At 36.7% G+C, this 19,483-nt stretch overlaps 1 protein-coding gene across 1 annotated transcript; it reads right to left on the bottom strand.

Annotated features, from left to right (window-relative positions):
• Positions 1–365: 365 nt before the first annotated feature.
• On the bottom strand, positions 366–18,802 carry MYOZ2 (myozenin 2). The gene is made up of 6 exons (XM_037401919.1): positions 18,642–18,802; positions 17,986–18,089; positions 12,757–12,926; positions 9,802–9,931; positions 7,892–8,075; positions 366–793 (listed from the first exon to the last, which is right to left on the bottom strand). Exons 2-6 carry the CDS (start codon positions 18,059–18,061, stop codon positions 562–564), a joined length of 792 nt encoding a protein of 263 aa, XP_037257816.1. The 5' UTR covers positions 18,062–18,089; positions 18,642–18,802; the 3' UTR covers positions 366–561.
• Between the last annotated feature and the right edge of the window lie 681 nt (positions 18,803–19,483).

Raw genomic sequence — 19,483 nt, 5'->3', positions numbered from 1 at the left:
AGGTGACGTGGGTATTGACATCCATAATTAAAACTGAGTAAGATCTGGAAAGGAGGAAAATGGACTGAATTTGTTGTCATTGAAATAACAACAAAATTCTTAACTTTGGCTGAAAGCAGGGTTGGGAAATAACGTTGATTTGTCATAGCTTTTCTTGAGCAGGCAGTACTCGAAGTGCACTAAGTGCACTGTTGTGGTGTTGCTCAGTTGTTTTACCATAATCAGCATCCCTATCAAATCAAATCCCTTGATAGTGGTGTCATGTTTTTTCTTAATACACTTGTTCTTAAATGGCAATCAAAGATTTTAGAAAGTAAAAGGAAGTAGAAGAACATGTAAACAGAAATAGAAAATATCTCAGTAACATTTGCCAAATTTTTTTATTTATATTACGTCTACAGATGAAACTAGATGCCAGAGAAGAGTCACTGTATCAGACATTATTACTTATATTCCAGCTGCCGAGGAAAAATTTTGTCAGTAGCCTTTAGTAATATTTGGACCAAAAACACAGGGATGTGCAGCTTTCAGCATTTTGTACATTGTAGAGTGCAGCTTCTCTCACAGGTCCTCTGTTTCTGGAACGGTGTTGGAATCCGAAGGCTGAATGAACACTACAGGAATATTCTCGGATGTCCATCCTTTAGGAGTCCTATTGAAGGATCTTCTGGTAGCAAGAGGGTTTGCAAGGATCATGAATCTGGGATCATTTAGCATCAATAGATTATAATCTGGTACCTTGAATTTAACAAGCTTTGATGCTCTCTCAAAACCACCAAAGGGAGTAGCAACTCTGTAGATATTAAAGAAATAAAAGTAAAATGTGATTTTAAAAATACTTGTTTTCTTTTCCTCCCAGGAACTGAAAAGAACAAAGTCTATTCAAATGATAGACATTTTGTACAATTGCTTGTTTACATTTTCAAGCTTTTGGGGAAAATATTCTGATTGTTTTTCTGTCAAGTTCTCTAAGATCCAATTTATTTTCCCTTAGATAAAGCCTGAAGCCTTCTTGAAAACTCAAATGGACAGAAGAGCTGAGGGAAAAAGATGTTGCAAGAAAACCTTGTCATTGGTGAGTCAAAGCTTATTTTGTTGGAATCAGTTGGTAAGTCTGAAAACATGTTCAGTACATTCTCTCCAGCAGGTAATTAGTTTAGGAAGTTCTCACCCCATTTTCTCCTATCCCCAGTTGCATGTTCCTCCCCCTACACTATATTTCAGCACCATATTGTTGTACCAGTTAGAATGTATGCAGTTTGTGCTATAAACTTGGGTCACTTAGGTGATCTGGCTTAAACAAAGACCCTTCAAAACAAAGGAGCATTTTGAAATACAAATTATTTCAGCAATCTGGTTTATATCATTATGCTCAAACAATTGTAGGAATACAAGGAAGGAGGCAGTAAAGCATAATGTGAAGCAGAAAGGAACGGCCAAAGACAACAGGCTCTGGAAAGGAGGGGAAGGGGTGAGGACTTCTTACACCAGCTTTGTTTCTGAAGAAAATGTTTCTGTAACTAAACCTTGAAACACTGGCTGAAATTGACCCCTAGTCTTTGGCCAGTATTTTTCATGTTATTGAATGTAAATGTTCCCTCTGGCGATAAGCCTGAGAAACTAAAAGATAAAAAAAAAATGAACAGGAACTGTTACATGCATTTGCAATTTTTTTAAAACAACAGTATTTCCACATATCTCTCGTGATTCCTTTATATTTGTGGGTTTCTAGGCTGAATAAAAAAAAAATGCCTGATTTTTTCTGTCATTTTTTCCATACTCCTTTGTATAAGCAAACATACTATTGTATGTGGTCTGCACTTTGATCAGCTGCATAACTTTGCTGGGTTATATGCTATAGAGCCAGTTAAGAGTGTCAGATTTTTAAGCTACACGTGAGCACCTTATTTCTGCAAAGCTAGATACACAGTGGCATGCAAAAATGAATTTTTGTTGAAATGGAATTTCACCAGCCTTGGTACTTGTGTGTTTGGTACAAAGTGACAGATTTGCTGGTATATACTTCCATTGGCTCCAGTATTATAGCAGAAGCCTGGAGAAATTAACACCAACAGAAACTAAAAGAGATCATTTGAAGATCTGACTAAGAATTTCAGCAAGATAACTGTAGATAACACAAAACCTAGGGAGAATTAACCACACACACACACTCACAAAGAGATTAATTCAGAAAAATGAATCCCTGATGTAAAAGAAATGGTACTGCTCTGTCATTACACAGATAATTCACTGAATTTTGTTACAAGCAGCATTTGTTAAAGGGGATGGTGGTAACTCCAAAAGGTTAATCCTGTTAGACATAAAAAATTATGAAAGTTCTAGGCATGCACATTTACTGAGAGAAGAGCACTGCTTTGGATTAAGCTTTAAAATGTTTCTCAAATGAAGATGAGACAAGATTTTGCAGCAGCAGCCAGACCAAGCATTAAATTCTCTGCAGGTCAAAGGAAATTCTTTATAAAGTGCCTGTGGTATCAAGCTTTTCTTGTGAAACTGTCTCCTAGGTCACAATGTCAAACAGGGTATGCTATGATACTGATTAAAAATAATTGCTTGGTAATTGGCACAGTGCATGTAGTGATCTACATCTTACAGGATAATAAAGATTGGTTTAATTGCTGCTCTAATTATGATACACATTCTCACATTGTTGTAATATTTAATTCTCATCAATATGTAAATTAAAAGGATAATCAATATGAACATAATAATAATAGCTGTATAAAATGCAAAAGAATTCTATAGTGTAAAACATCCTCTTTGTAGTATTTTTGGGTTTTAAATACAGGATGTTTCAGTGGGTAACAGAAACAGGAGGGTGTTCTATGGAATTTCTAGTATCCTTTTGGGTGAAAAAACCCTCATGAAGTTCCTACACAAAGTCTGGCCTCAAAGAATTATGCATTCCTGTGTGCTAGGCAGAAGCACATGATGATCAACATAAAGGAGAGTGCAGTAACTGGCTAATAGAGGTTAATTTTCCTTTACAGCAGCAGTATATTTTTGTGAGCAATAACCTGTCTGACAACATGGTGTTGTAATGACCTGTGTTGTGTGTACATCAACTGTATCACTTGAGCTCTGATTCATTGTATAGAAGCCTAAAATGCATGTGTGAAAAATTCCAGTAGTCATTGCTCATAATATGGGTGGAAATGCTGGTTCAGAGCCATAGGAAGTGGCACCAGGAAGTGTAAGAGATTGTTTAATATTCACTTTGCATATTCCTAAAAAGTAGGTGTGTGATTTAACAATAGTAGGCCCAATCTTATTTATTTTTAGCTGTTGTTTTAGCAGGGTTTTTTTTTCCTGCAGTCTTTCTTATTGAACATTATATTTTCCTAACACAGGAGAGTACTTGTGGTTGATTATTTGGGAAAGTCTGAAGAAATGTTTTAACTGTATTGTATTAACACCTTCAATTAAATAATTACAAAAATGTGAGTTTCACATTTGAAAATGGACTCTCATTCTTAGAACATTCTGTTTATTGTTAATTCTTGTGAGAAAAGGAGACACATGAGCTAAGAACCTGACCCTGCAAAATACTCAGAGCTTCATGGTAGCTTAGTGCAAGAGCTAATGCCAGTTTCACAGAGGTACTTAGGTGCTAAGGAACTGGCTAAGCACCCAGCTTCCACTTATCTCACATCAGTTCAAGTTAGCACCCAAAATTCCTTTGAGGCTCTGGTCCTCAGCATTTTTACAATAGAGGTCAGAATCCATTTATCAATAAAAACAGAGCCCAGCCCAGATGGACTGGATTCCTGTAGTGTTTTTGAAACAGTAGTCTTTGGGAATTGAGAAAGCTGAGCAATAATTTATCTGGTAGGAGAGGCAGAACTAGTCAGACTTGCTTGTCTTACGGCTTGACTGAGTAAGATGTAGTGCTTTGTATGTTACTCATAATCCTACCTTTGCATTTTATCCAGCTCCAAGAAAGCAGATGGAATAAAGGTACTAAAATTTAGCTAATACTACAAACTCCTCAAGAAATGTAGATTCATGGTGTCTTTCCCACAGGTGATTACTGGGTGCTTCCACACTGGTAAAAGAGGCAGGAAAATTTTTCACTAGTAAATAGTTCTTCAATCCTGATAGGAATTAATGTCCTAGAAAAATCATATAGCATTTCTCTGCTAGAACAGATTCATTTTCATCTAGGAGGAGGAAGGGTAGCTTGGTCTGAACAGTATATTCAGAGAGCTTCAGAACCCAGTTTCTCTGATTATGCACTCTGTCTAGTGCTATGTGCTGTTAAACCATTGCTGGCTGTCACACAGAAAGCCTTGCCTCAGAAGGCAAATGCACTTGACACTTGCTCCCACTGCTTATTCATTCATTGACCTGCCAGCATTGCAATGTCCCTGCAGCATAAAATGTGTTGCCTCCTCATTGGTGGGGAAAAAAACCACCTGAATGCTGTTTAGTGCTGAATATACCTTTAGGCCATGCATCTGTGTGTCTTTTCCAACACATCAGGCATCCCTAGCTGCTGAAGTTGTGTTGCTTTTACAGATATTTTTGGAACAAGGAAAGCTGAAAGGAACCTGAATATGACCTGTAAAGTCTGAGTGCTGTTTTAACAGATACCACTGAATGAGCTAGGAATAATCTCGGGCCGTTTCCTTTGCATCACACTTACTGTTAACCACACCCCCTCCTGACTAATGATGACTGTACCAGTATTTTGCAGGAAAACAAACATAATGACATTTTACTGAATGATGAAGCATGATAGAAAGCCTTGATTGATACCCTTACTGATAACAAAACGGTCCATTATATTGCACTTTAATTGCCTAATATAGTAGCAATTGCTTTCTCTCCAAGACTGCAATTAAAGAAGTCAAGGATGCTGTGACCTAGATGCACAGAATGACTTAGTAGGATCTAGACACAGAAGTCCAAAGAGAGGTATCTCACTCTGTGTGCAAAGTCCAAAGGCTGCTACATTCATGAGCTGCCTAATGTTTTCCTTATATAAATGATCAGATCTACCTTTATCTTAGCTATACTGGCAGCTGCACCTATCTTACACCAAAGCCCACCTGTGATTCTCTAATTAATAATCTTTTGCCTGAAATTCCTTGCTTGAAAACACATATATGCTACTGCAGCAATTGACCAAATAGGCACTTTCACTCAAAATCCATGGTTATTAATGTTGAACCTTTTTGTCAAATAATAGTATAGTATGTCTGTGACTGGAGTTGTTCTGCAAGAGGTTTGGATCCTTTTCAGTCTGAGGGGATCTCTTTGTAAGAGTGGTCCTCACTGCTCACATACAGTGTTCCAGCAAAAGTACTACCCAGAAATGAAAAAAAAAAAAGTACTTGTTTTAGACAGTCTAGGACTCTTAGCATAGATGTCAGGCCACACAACTAATAGAGAAGTGTAGGTTCTGTTTCCTGCTCCTAAATCTGTTTGCTTAATTTACTGTAAGCAGTAGTTAAAGAAACTGCATTGAATGATCTGGGAACTCAGATGTAGGCCCAGGTTTCTCTTTCCCCAAGTGAGTTTCTTAATTGTTTATCTAGAAAAATATGTTTGTATTTTTGTAGCCCAAAGAGGTTTATTATTTCCTGTACTATGGCACAGGTCTTGATAAGGGAAGTGGAAAGTATTCCCACCTCTTCTGTGGAATAGTCAGAAACCATGTTTTTACACCTCACCTGAGGGTTGGATATTCTTGTAGAAATAAACTCACGTGACCATGTTCTAGGAAAATGATCTTTCCAAGAAATGAACCTTATTGCCTATACAAATGTTAAAAGAATATGTGACCCCTTCTCTGTTTTTGGAAAGGAAGACCTTAGTCTAGCCCTGATCTGAAGATAGGCAGACAGAACTAAGTGCTGATGGCCTTAGCAAAGAGAAATTTAAGGCACAATTAGCCTTCTCTAGAATGTCTTCTGTTGATTAGTTTGGCAAGCAGTGTGCTGTCTATTTTGAATCCCATAATCAGACACCCCACTTTGGTGTGCATTTTTAGGAGTGTAGATACCTAAGTCATGGCTGTGAAGTGCTCTCCAGGGGGCTTGTGTCTTGAGTTTCGATTTTGCAAATTCTCAATGTATTTTTGGATCTGCTGCTTCTTGGTAGAAAACATAAATCTGAATGTACTGTATGTAACAGCTTTTCTAGGTCCACCGGGCATCTTTATTTTCTTCTGGATGTGGATTTTTTCCACGACAAGGAGAGTTGGTGGGTTATATTTATATGCCTTGTGTTTTGGATTTAGCAGTTTCACAATCTGGATCTGGATTTATGTGCCACGTTGTAGGTTGTTATGGCAGTTACAAGGGAGAATATTGACCTTTCCCTTACATGAATGCATGTGTTTAAGAAATTTGGACTGTGTTAAGCCACAGATCTGCCATGTTGTACAAAGAGAAAAGCATGACAGAAAGAAATCCAGACAGTTAATATTGTAAAGAGGACAACTAACAGAGAATATGGTACCACAGAGCAGCTAAAACTCCACAAAGAAGCCATCATATACCGTCCCAAGACATATAGCCCTATTAATGGGGCCTCTGTGCCCTGTCTGATCCTGTCTTTCACAGCAGCAACTCGTATGCTGGACTTAGAATCTTTCTTGTGAGAGGGAGAACGGATTCTGTCTCTATTCCATGTATATGTATCTTGGGTTGGTTTTTTTTGTTGTTTTGTTCTGTGTTTTTTTTTCCAGTTACAATTGCCATAGTACGTAAACTGTGCTCTTACTGTTGCAGTGTTAGCAGCTGTGGCACATCTCTCTGACTTGTATTTGTTATTTTGTTTGCTGGGAAGAGGGTGCTACATAGACTTAGTTATTAACATGGCAATGTATATTGCTGTTAGGAAATCAGAATTAGTGTAGTGTCTGCGGTGCCAGTTTTGACATTGAATTGTGTGATTTTTTCAGTCCTTGTACTCATAGCTGGGGCTCACTTCAACGGCAGGAACTCAAGTGGTGTTTGTGGTATTTTTCTCGAAGTTTATATTGCCATGAGCCATTTTGTTTTTCAATAGATTTCTGTGTGGTGTTTTGAGGAAGGGGTTTGTTTTGGCTCAGCTATCTGGAACTCAGCAGCAGTTATTCAGAGAAAAATTATCCTTAATTTCAATAAATAAAGATAATGTGAATCGTATGAATGAAAGCAAAAGACGTATGTGTTTTAAAACTTCCAGAATAGTTCAAAACCCTGTGTTGTCCATGTATCTAGAAGTTCTACTGAAAGCCTTAGTATACTAGTTACTATGTAAATAACTTCACTCTCAGATCCCCTTCTACTTTTAAGTGCTTTTAAAGTCTTTTTGTAATGTTTTAATGTTGTTAATTTGTTGCCAAATGCAATTAAATATGCAGTCTGCTAAGTATTTGTTGTGAGGGATTGGTTGATGGATAAAGTTCATTGTACTATCATTGCCTAAAAGAAAAAACATGTGAGTTGTATTAAAAATACCCAACAGTGTTTTTCGTTGTACTGCTTACAAAGTTTTGATTGAGTTTCCCTGATACATCTTAAAATCCTGTGCCAATTAAGTCAACAACAGAAATACTGAAAAGAGTTAAGTGTTGCTATAGCTCATGTTTCCCATTTATTGAGTACACTGGATTATGATTCTTTCTTTCTTTCTGTCAATGTTTTCAATAATTCATCGTACATTCCTAGTTCTGCAAATGAGTTTTGGGGCCATACTTCAGAGAGATACTAGTTCCCTCCTTAATGCTGTTATTTGCCACTTGTAAGTTGTATGAGTGTTCATGTTTATGGATATACTTGCAAACACAGGTGGTAGATTTTTTTGCAGCTGGTGGAAACATTTCATTTCACAGTAATTTTTCTCTGCACTGTAAAATTCAGTGTCCATTCAGAATTACCTGTTAAAGCTTCTGTAGTCAGGCAGCTCTGGCTTTGCTTCAGGTTTAAAAAGTTTAGGATACAAAGCTTCCAGCAGCTCTGGATCATCCCTAATGGCTTCTATCCAGGGAGACTGATAATACTTTGGCACAGAAGTAGTGTTGAACTTTTCAGGAGGAATTTCTTTCAGTGGTCCAGAATATCCTGCAAGGCAATCAAGGCAAGACCATTATAATACTACTTTGTGTTTTCTGCTTCCTTGCCACCATCCTATATAACTAGGAACTAACATACAGGTATTTCGCTGTTAAGTAAAATGAACGATTGGATGAAGTCACCTGGCCAAAGCGACACAGAAACAGAAAGCTGGCAGTGGCCATTTGTAGCCTTTCAGATAACGGCTCCAAAGTATTCTACCTTCTTTTGATGCTAAGTTTGTATTAGTTTTACATAAATTTGTTTCTATCCTTATAAACGTTTGTTTGAAACCAGACTACAGCTACACAGCCCTTGAGCTGAATTAACAAAAAGATTTTAAAAACAGCCTTTTGTTTAAAACTAAGTTAATTCTATAGTCTTTGAGTGACATTTCCCAAAAGTGTTAAAAGGAGTTAGGATCACAGCCATTACAGTGGAGTTTTTGCCTTTGCCCCTGGCTTAGATGCTGTAAATGTCCTACCTACTTGGTTCTCTGGTCCTTTTCATGATCTGAAAAAGTGAAGAATCGGTTGTTTTCTCTGCATAATCATCTGAGGATCAGGCTCTGATCAGAATTTTATTAAATAAATAAATTCCGTATTCTGTGTGATTTCTTCTAAAGCCAAGTACAGTATGGCAGGAATAAATAGGGGAGGGGGGATGAAGCCAGACTTTAATGTACAATCTTAAGAATTAAAACCAGTGAAGGATTAACCAGTTATGAGTTATACTATTTATTTGAAAAACAAGGGAATTATGTTCTACCCTTTTATCATCTTTGTTACTGCTGTTTCCTTCTATAAGCTTAAAAACCACTTCTGATTTCATATCTACTCCTTTTGCCAGACCTTTTTTGCCTAAGAAAAGGTTTGAAGATTTCTGTCATGTCTTAGCAATAGAAATTACCCCTGTTGACATTGTATTTGACCAATGGATGCACAGAGCCTTAGCAGTCACTAACAGAGTAGCATTGACCTAGTTTGCATAGACTGGAAAAGGTCTGCACAAAACATGCATTGAGTAATTCTGAACAAAGAATGAATTTGTAAAAAACAGTCTGCTCATGGATAATTCATAAACAGGAAGAAGGGCTATATCACTGAATAAATTAGTTAAAACAAATTAGCCTTCTCTAGTCTTTAAAGAATACCAAAAAAGGCCTTCTTTTAACTCACTGCTTTAAATAAAGAAAACAGTACCCTCACAGTTAGGGACTTAAAGAAGAACAGTTTATGCAGCCACAGGCAAATTCCTTTTTAAGTCACCCCTCTGTAAAGGTTTCTAGCAAAACTTACATGACTTCAGTTTTACATTTGTAGGTAATTAAACTACAATGGCCAACTTTCAGACTGTTGAGCATATTAGAAACAAAGGTTTGGCAAAGAAAAGTCAGTATATTAATCTGGTTTTAAATCTGAGGATCTGTTCCTCAATGTTTGTAAGACCAGTAAATATAGAAGCAGTCTCTCTTGATATTATTGTATTGTTTTCAGTTTAGGCAGAAGTAGTACAAAAGGCGTATCAAATCGTTAAAAATTAACAGAAGCGACTGAAGAGCACCACTTTACGTTTCTGTGGGAGATTCTGATTACTTACCTGACTCAAATTTATTGATTTCTGATAGTGAGTCCATTAACAAATTCTTGTTGAAGATACTGTTTTATGAAGAGGTCCTTCCTCTGCTGTGAAATGAGAACTAAATATATTTAATGTCTGTAAACTCATATATTACCTGGGGCGATGTTGTCAGGATGTGGTGGGCTCCGGGGATCAGGTGTATTAGGAGGTGTCATTGGGGCATGCTGGGGAATTCCTTCCACACTGAGGCCATCCATTTTAACGCTCTGTATGGGCTCTCCGCGCTGCATTCAAATAGAAATAGATATTATTGACAGCACAGGAAAAAAAACCCCTCTGTGATTCTTTCTTGAGGGCTGGAGTGATGCTGCAGTTCACAACCCAAATCGAAGACCCATGGTGTGCTATCCAAAGGCATACTGTCCTGATGTTTGGTACCCTGTTTGCTAGATAGCACTCCCCAGATTTTCTGGCCCTCAGCCAAAAGGTGAAACAGTTTCACAACTCTCTTACATTGGCTATGTAAGCAAAAGAGAATAATTTTTCAGTGTTAAGAATGATATCCCAGCACAATTTTAAATGTCTGCATTACAAGTGTGTGAACGCTTTATTGAAAGGATCGAATGTGTTGTGAGCTAGGTCAAGATGACTAAAGCCTTATAACTATCCAGCTGAATTGTCTGACCTTTTCCAACGTTTTGAATATTTAAATATTGATATCCAGTCTACAAAGAGAGTTCACTTCTGCTTACACCAATCATCACAAAATCTATCTGTGCATATGGGCTCTGTGGTTCACAGCGAACTTTGGCAGAGGGGCCCATAAAATGTGTCCCCTGGATCACTAGGCAGTAGAAGCTGTTATGTGCCAGACAGAGCACCCTTGCTACCCAAAGATTCAAGAAATACGGCAAGTTTGAGCCATGTGAGTTTCAAAGCACTGATTCTTCAAAGCGGCTCTTCCCCTATCAGTTGTAAATTCACTGCATTTGTTGAATTGCCTTTGGGATTTTCTTTTCCGTTATTTGTAATAGAAATAACAACTTCACTGCAGGTCACTTTCTGGGGTTCTGTGATATGCTGTTATTTTCCACCCTCCGATCAGGTCATCCGTTCTAAGGAAACATCCAAAGGCTTAATCATTGTTGCATAAATATAGAGTCTCATAAGAAGTCAGTATCTTATTTTAGCTATGACACATAGGCTAAAACCAATTTAAATATAGACTGTGTTAGAGCAAGAGTTTCTTAAAGTAAGAAAGCAAACAAATAATACTTGTTTAAAATTGAAACAAAAAAAGATCAAGGCCATCCTTAAGTATGGTAGAATGATTAATTTTGACAGGCAGAATCATAAAGATGGTGAAGACAACACCCGTGTTGGCTAAGTAGGCATTTAAAGGAATGGAACAGAAACCAAAGAAGCATCATTTTTTCATGTGTCAGCATGTCATACTGACTGTACAGCATGTGTACTTTATGTGTTTTGGTGGGAAGCAGTAGACTAGAGGGGAACCGATCTGTCAGACTGTAGCAAAAGCATGGAACTGGACACAGAAACTGATGAGTTTGAGTTACTCAGATTTTTTTTATACAAGGTTTCTTTTGTGCAGATTTATTTTAAAAAGTCAGATTTATCAAAACTCAAACCTGATCCCATTTGATCCCTGTGGAATTTAATTTCCACTGAGTGACCAACTAAAGAAGTTTAAAATACCTGTACCATAAAAAAAGAAACTTATTTTTTTTCTTCTATAACATGGGATATTAAGACATACTTTTCTTCCTGAGTAAAGTTATTTTTTTTGTATGGGAAATATAAAGGCCACAGAATTACAAATGTATTTACCTTAACAGTCAATGAAGCATAGAGAATTCCTTCTTCAGGAAGAGAGAACAGAAATATTTTAGAGATTTCAGCTGTAATCTTGGAAATACTGAACTCAGCTCCAGTAATCCTCTCCCTGACTGTTGTGAGATCCCTGAACATTTTGGTTAGCATGGAAGTGGTAAATTGCAAATGTGTCTTTTTTGTGTGTGCTCCCAAAGCCTCATTATGAGATACAACTAGACAAAGAGTTTCCTTAAGAGTCAACAAGTTGCATTCGTTTTATTGCTTATGATTAATATACAAGTGTATGGGTACTTTCTTTAGTAAAATATACAAAATTATTTCTACAAGAAGTATTTCCTAGATGAATTAATAATAAATAACTTTTGTAGCACTTTTTTACTTTCATCTTCAAAGCATCGTAAAAGTACGGGGGTGAATTCCACTTCTTAGTCATGTACCTTTGTATCTGGAATCAGTGAGGGTGCACAGATATAGCAGAGAAGCAGAATTTAATACAGTACTGGAATTAGAGGGGCAGCTTGCGTGCTGTTTTAGACTAGGCATAGAGTATTCACATTCAAATAACTAAACATTGCAGTGCATTGGAGAATTAGTTAAAATTTATGAATGTTGTTGTTCCTATTGTCAGAGGTTAAAGAAAAGGTATAAATATTTTGCAAAGGCTGCAGATGAGACAGGCGCCAGGTGCATTTGGTTCCTGCCATGAGGATGCCCAGGGTATCACTACTGCTTTAACCGTGTTGCTGAAGGACTAGTTTAAACAAAAATTGTCCTTTTTCTCCGTGTTGAGATAGGCAGGCCAGGAGTGTATTAGTGCCAGTTGTGAGAGTCATTTTGCTGCCTGGGAACTGAGTTGAGACCACCAACATATTTTAATAAAAATACTTACTGGTTGCATGAAACAGACTCTCATTTCTTCCAACCTTTCAATATCATTAACTAGTTAATTTTCAATAGTCAATGAGCCAATTATTACAAGATAAGAACTCTGATCACTAGTAACCTGAATCAGGTTTGAATGAGAATGATTTGTAGCTGATGTCCTTAAGTATTAAGGCTTTCAGATTTTTTATTTCTGTAGGAGCTCAATAAAATACAAATGGCTCACTTCATGTTAGCCTCATTCTAGTACAGAATTTTGCTTTTATTCTTCCTGAAACTACAAATTAATCATGCACAGTCTGTATCATGAGCACCAAGGAAACGCAAGCTAGTCTCACTGTGTTTCATTAGTAAGTTCTTACAAAATACTCACATTTCTTGGCTTGTTTGCTACGTAATGATAATTTTCATATGTGTATTTGTCAGATCTCCGTTGACGTCTCTTGAAGAGTCTTGCACCTCTGTTGCTGAGTGTTGATAGTTCCTCTACCATGATATCTCTGGGGGTGCTGACCTTTTTTCCAAGGTTTAAACTGGGTGAGACTGCAATACAATGGATAAATACATACCTCTGTTCTCTTAAATGCCTGATATTGCATACCCTACACCTGAAATCCAACAACATGTTAATGCATACTTAACTAATACATCGCATACAACTAATACATAGCTTCATATGGTGTTAGTGAAATTAATCATTCTTCCAGAATTTCAGAGGACAGTATTGAACACACAAACCTGTTTTGTCGAAGATGCTGAGCACCTCAAGCTCCACATTTACTTCAGTTGAATGACATTCAGCTGTTATCAAGATCAGGTCTATAATGTCCTACACACCATCTTTACAGCAGACTAGTAAAAACTAGCTTCTGCTGAAACCAGGAACAAAATTCCATCTGAACCCAGAGTTCTCACATCAAACCTTCAGTTAACTCTCTGTGTCCTGAATTGGACTGATGATCAGGTAACCCCTTTTAAACATACCGACCAGTTTCTTACTGCTTATAAACATTTTATTTTCAATTGTTCTTTAATATTATGTTTGCTTTTGAAATCCAGGGCACATTTTATACTTTTAAGGAAAGTTTGCATTAAAGTATCTATTAAATAGTATTTTAAAACTGTTTTTAAAGAAGCTTCAGAGTGAAGCTCAAGGTGTTGAAAACGAGAGCCCTAACAAAGAATTATAACATGCTTCTATGAATTGATACATTTAGAACATTTTTATTTTAATTCTCTCTAAGAGGAAACTGAATTACTAGATGCAATATTACTTTATTCCCTACTTGGGAAAAATTCCTGCTTTTTTTTTAGTGACCTCCTAGGGGATTTGAAAATGAAAATGCATAAGCAGGGGAAGGGGACATCAACTGGAACTGTAAATGGAGAGCTCTGGATGTCAGAAACGCTACTGATCATCCTTATGGTAATGTTCTGGAAACTGGGATGCGGGTGGCAATAAGCAAGCTGTTGCTTAGTGACCGAACTCTTTTACTAGATGTCCTCAACCTATACATAAAGCTTAAACCTTAGACTACAGTAACTTCAACACTAAATAGACTATTTTCTACTAATTTATTTCTACTTAGAAGTTTGTAGGATTTAACAAATGTAGCAATAATTAGATTGCATAGTAAACCCAGAATTTCTAATAAAATAATTGCTATTGCCACTTTAAAAATTAATGGTTAATTAATTGAAAGTGTTCTCAGTTTTTCATAAACTTCAGGAAGAAAACCAGGAAGAGCAGTGTACTTTGAGGATTGTATCAATGATCTAGTATGTTTCTCTCATACACTTATTCAAAGTCACATTCTGTTGTTTCTTCAGTAATAAGACATTCTAATCTTCACATATTCTTATGGTCTACATGATTTAAAATTCTGAATTTGACATACATTTTAATGCATTAAAATGAAATGAAAGCAAATTATATGTAAGACACTGTATCTTGCTTTTGGAGTAAGCACACAGGAAGCCCAGTTTAAAATTAACATTACAAATTAATTAACTGCAGAAGATACTGCAAAGTTAATATTGCATATGCAGAGCTTCATTTTGGGTAAATGCCAAGTTCAACATAGCATATGTCTCATAGTAACTTTATGCTGGAAAAACAATGTGACTTGCTGACATTTAGGAAAACTTAATTGAGACAGGTATATTAAATACTTAGCTGAAGTTATAGACAACAGTTTTCCATATGGTAAATCAAACAAGTTTGTGGGGCCTGGGGCGCATCAATTTTGATCCAGTTACATTCATACTGATTTCAGTTGAATGTTTGCAATAGATTTAACTGGCGCAAAAGCAAGCTAACTGTATTGTCAGCTGGAGCATGCGCTTGTGCTTTAAAAATAGTACGCACAGAGAATCCTAATAACCTCCTGTTGTTTAAGAGGTAGCTACAAAGCAGAGTGTTCTTAACATGGAAGAAAATGACTCAGCTTGCTCAATGTAGCTATATCAGTGACAGTAGTGGGGTTTTGGCTCTGTGGCTGAGATAAGTGCATTGGTTATTGGCCTGTGGCCCAAAATTTAGACCCACAAGTCATATTTTGATTTTATCATTTCTCAAGATTACTGCAGGGGTGTGGACTGTTGGATGGTTTTATATTAGTAAGTAGTAAGAAATTTACCCCTCAAATCAACAACATTTTCATGTAGGAAAAGCTTTTCTTCTTTGTACGCTGAGTGGGTAGTATGTACATCCTCAGAGTCTGGGGTGCCAAGGTGATTGCAGATCTCTGTCCAAACCACTCTTGTATTCTTCTGGGACACACTGGATGTTGCCTATTTTGGGCCTTGCTGTTCCCTAACATACAGACTGTTCTTGTTAATGTTAACTGAAGGCTCCAAGGTACTTTGTAACCCACAGTTGTGTACTGTTGTGTATCCAGGCAGGATCCCAAAAGCCTAAGTGTGAAGTTCATTTGAATCCCTTGCCAACTAAAATCTAATCATCTGTCTGGTTTTATGATGTGTCTAGGGATTGTTTCAGTGTCAGTGCAGAAAAGGTGATGAAGAATGAGAAAAGGAGGACATTTAGAGGATGATGGAACATCAGTGTCATAAATGGACAGTGTAAATTAATACTAGAAGTTTCATTCATAGTTTAATCCTAATCTTAACCTTTTAGCTTCATTTCTTAATATGTTCCTGCCAAGTCCTTCCTGTCCTATGCTTAAAATCATAACAGACTCTATTTAAATATGATTTATATAGTTCCTCCTGCATTCGCTGCCTAATCCCCCTTTAATCCTCCAGTTTACAATCTTCTAAATACCTTAATCTGGATCATAAATTTTAATTATGAATATCATATAGTATACTTATTGTTGTATCAGAAATAAGATTTTTTAACTATATCATGAAAGACAGTTAATCATGTAACTACGGAAGTATGCCTTTAAGAAATAGTGTAGAACTGGCCGTGAGATTTAGTGTAATTGATGGCTAACCTGATGAACTCTGAGGGCCTCCTTAAACATATGTATGTACATACATGTTTACCTCTACCAAGTAGCCTTAGAAATGTTATGATTAGTCCAAGTCTGCTAGTGAAAAACCGAGGGCTTGGGGAGGTCACTGTATCCACATGCTGATTTACTACTACAGGCTCTCTTCTGAGACCATAAAAGGGTTTACAGTTATTGTCTATTCCTGCAGCATTTTATGACATGTGGAACTTCTCTAAAACACAAAGTCACATCCCACAAGCCAACAGGAGATGTGGACTTCTACTTATTACCAGTCTTGCCCAGAGGTTGGTATTCTTTGAGACTTGGCAGATTTTGTAAGTTATCCGCAACTGTTTCTGTTCTCAATGTCTTTTAACAAGGCATTTGAGATTCACTGTTTACCTGAAAGCATCATAATAAAGAGGGGCTGAAGTAAAAATGTAGTAGGTATGCTTTCTGTGTGTCATTTCAAGCTACCAGGGCTTAACGTTACAGAATCTTCTGTTATTGTTTACCTATGTTGTAGACAGTGCAGAATTTCATAAGTCTGTGAGGTTGGCTGAAACACTACATTTAATTTTTACCTTTCAATATCCCAGGCATCCAAAGAAGATGCAAAAATAGAATGCACACTTAAAGAGTTAGTATTGCCTTCAGTGGCCACATATCACAAGCATATCTTGTAGGATAAGCTGTCGTATCTGTGTGTATGGATCTAAACTTGACAGCAAATCTGATAATACGCAAATAATAAAAAGGACAGATTATAGGAGGCAAAGCATCAGCACAGATTATCCAATAACGCCAGTGATTTCAAGGACTGTATGGTAGATTTATTAATATTGCTATGAATAGTAGCAACATTTACCATGTGAAATGCCTAGTTCCAAACAAACGTATGAAAGACATTTTTTTTTTCCCCTCAAGCTTACAGGCTATTTCAGACATATATAGTACTTTGGTTTACAATACCAAAAAATAATGTAGTAGTAATGAAATCTGTAAGGGCAGACTGGCTTTCAGACTTAAGTGTGTGGTCAGTGGAGAACAGAAAGAGGAAGAAGATATTTGCTTAGGAATAGAAATTACAGAAAAAAAACCTATGGAAATATTGTAAATTCTAGGATTGGGCACTGAAACTCCTAACAGATTTTTCTAAAAACTTTATGTCCCTTGTCCTACTTTTCATGCAATCACAATGCTCAGTGAGGGAGTACAGAAACCGTCCCCAAATTCTTTGGAGCAAAAGCCTGCAAGAAAGATTTTCTGTACTAGAATTTAATGTTCAGTTTTATCCCATGTGAGGGGTATAACTTTCATAAATTCTAAATACTAATGGAGCTCCTTGGTTTTTCAGTGTGGCTTTTGGGGTGCTTATCACTTTTAAAAAACTGATCTTTTATGTAGATGGTAAAAAGGCTTCATGGGGAGTATTGGAAGGATCTCCAAAAGCATCCATCATATACCTAATGAAAGCCAAGGATATTTGTATTCCCAGCTGAGTTAATTGCTTCTTAAGTTGTCACGCTAGAAACATAGTTTTAAGAGCCTGTTTCAGAAAATCAAACTATACCTTCCTATAAGTGTCTGCATTTTCATCAACACAACAACATAAAAATGTAATTTTTTTTATATAAGATTAAGTGGTGGCTGCACATTAGAGAGAATTGCCAAATGCTCATAAAATTTGTTAGTTACAAAGATGAAGTTTGAGGAAGGAACAGAGATGTAAACATTTATTTCAAAAGTTTTTCTCATTCATATAAAAAAGCGGAGTGAAACAGCAAAATAGAGGATACAGATCAGCATGTTTCTTAATGATAGCCTTTTGAAATGGAATGAAGTCATGTTATTAACCCCAAATAATATTCTGAAAGTCTATCCTAGCAGAATGTACATCAGCTGTTAGATTACTTCATTCCTCCACAGCAGTTGTTCATCTGAAAATAGCTTTCAAATGAAAAGAGGCAACTACAAAAGGATTAGTTACGATAGGCAGCATGATACTCCCACAAGATTATTTATGGCAAAACACCCAGAGACAAATCTGTAAGAGAGTAAAACTCTATGATTAAAAAAAAAATGTATTAGGGAGGGCTAGAGGACATTGCATATACAGTAAGCTGGGTTTAGCGCTATACCATTTCTGTGTATTTCATCCATAATGGCTGATGCTTGTTGTTTCCTCTCTTTGACCATGGCAGAATGTGATAACATTGTGATTTTCTGATACGATTTTTCCTTGCTGAAAAAAAACAACACATTTTTACATTGTTTAGCCAACTTGCACAATTTGGCCAACTTTAATTTCTAACAGCCTGTTTAAAATGGCTGAATAGTGAAGTTAGTTATTTCTGATTTAGAAATACTGCAGTTTTAATTGTGCAAAATGCACTGGCAGTTCTTGCTTGCACACAGATGCTAGGACATATTCTGATGGATAGAAGATTTGAAGGAATGGACTTTGAGTTGGCTGCATAAATTCTGTAGCAAAAACAGTGTCAGTGGTCTAGGCCTTCTCACATCTACACATATTAAAAATGTAAATTGATAAACAATATTTTAATTACATCTTGGTTTATGATTTTAGAAACACTACATTTTGACATTTCTTAATCTAATACTGAATTTGAGGAACTAAATGAGATGCTTTGTCATCTTTAAAGAAAGTGCATTTCTGACCAAGTAAAAAAATAAACATAATTTTAATTGCAGAGTCAAGAGGTTACATAAATGTCTTTTATATGACAGTTTGTAGGACAGACAGTCAAAATATTTCAGGAAACAATGCACTTACCCTACTGTTTTGTTGTGCTGAAAAAAGCGATCTCAACCCTTTAGTTGAAGCTTCAGAAGTTAGTTATGTATGGGGATGACCTGCCTGGTCCAGGGTGGTTTCTACCCTTGTGCTTGGATCTGCATGGTACCTAGTACCGAGACAAACTGGGGGCTGACCCTCTTCAAAGGGATTGGCATCCAGCTGACATCAACTAGTTATATATAGAATCAAACACTCCAGCCACTCATATCTTCCTGGCAAAAGAAGAGAACAGAAAAGATTCAACTGCACCCACAACAAAGAGAGTTTATATCCCTTACAGAGCTTACTGGAAGATTTAATGGAATGCTCCTCTCGTACTCATACAGATCATCTCCTCATCACCTCTGAGAAGAATAATCTCTGTGTTATAACCAGGAAAGAGACATTTAAAATAAGGTGTTAAATATATGGATGGGCAAGACTATATCAGATGAGAATGGCATGGGCTAATCCTTTAGTGAAAGATGAAACCATGCTTCAGTGGCTAAAGTCAGTGGCAGATGGCTGATACACAAAGTGTGTTCTGAAAAGGAAAAGAAAACTTTTGGGGTATTATATGTGGTAGGGAGTAATTGCTCAAAAAGTACATGCCTTGCAAGCTGTTATTCAGAATCTCTTCATTTTTGTTGTGCATTAGGAACAGAAACCTGCAGTAATTTGCAACTTAGTAATATTCAGCATTCCAGGATACCATTGTATCAGGTTATCAAAGAAATGTGTGATATGTAGAGCACAGATATTTCATGACAGCAAGCAGCTTTGGACAGAAACAGTGGCAGAAGGAAATATTCCCTCATTACCCTCTTGTCTGAATGCAG

This window comes from Falco rusticolus, chromosome 1, assembly GCF_015220075.1.
Source record: "Falco rusticolus isolate bFalRus1 chromosome 1, bFalRus1.pri, whole genome shotgun sequence".
Taxonomy (NCBI): domain Eukaryota; kingdom Metazoa; phylum Chordata; class Aves; order Falconiformes; family Falconidae; genus Falco; species Falco rusticolus.
Note: the sequence above shows the minus strand (reverse complement) of the source record. Positions and strands in the feature narration are given on the sequence as shown.

Excerpts from the sequence above, each read along its gene's own strand:
- MYOZ2 (XM_037401919.1), bottom strand. The coding sequence starts at position 18,061 with ATGTTATCACATTCTGCCATGGTCAAAGAGAGGAAACAACAAGCATCA. Across the intron at positions 12,927-17,985 it reads GGATGAAATACACAGAAATG|TCTCACCCAGTTTAAACCTT; the intron begins GTATAGCGCTAA and ends ATTGTATTGCAG. Across the intron at positions 8,076-9,801 it reads TCCTGACAACATCGCCCCAG|GATATTCTGGACCACTGAAA; the intron begins GTAATATATGAG and ends ATTGCCTTGCAG.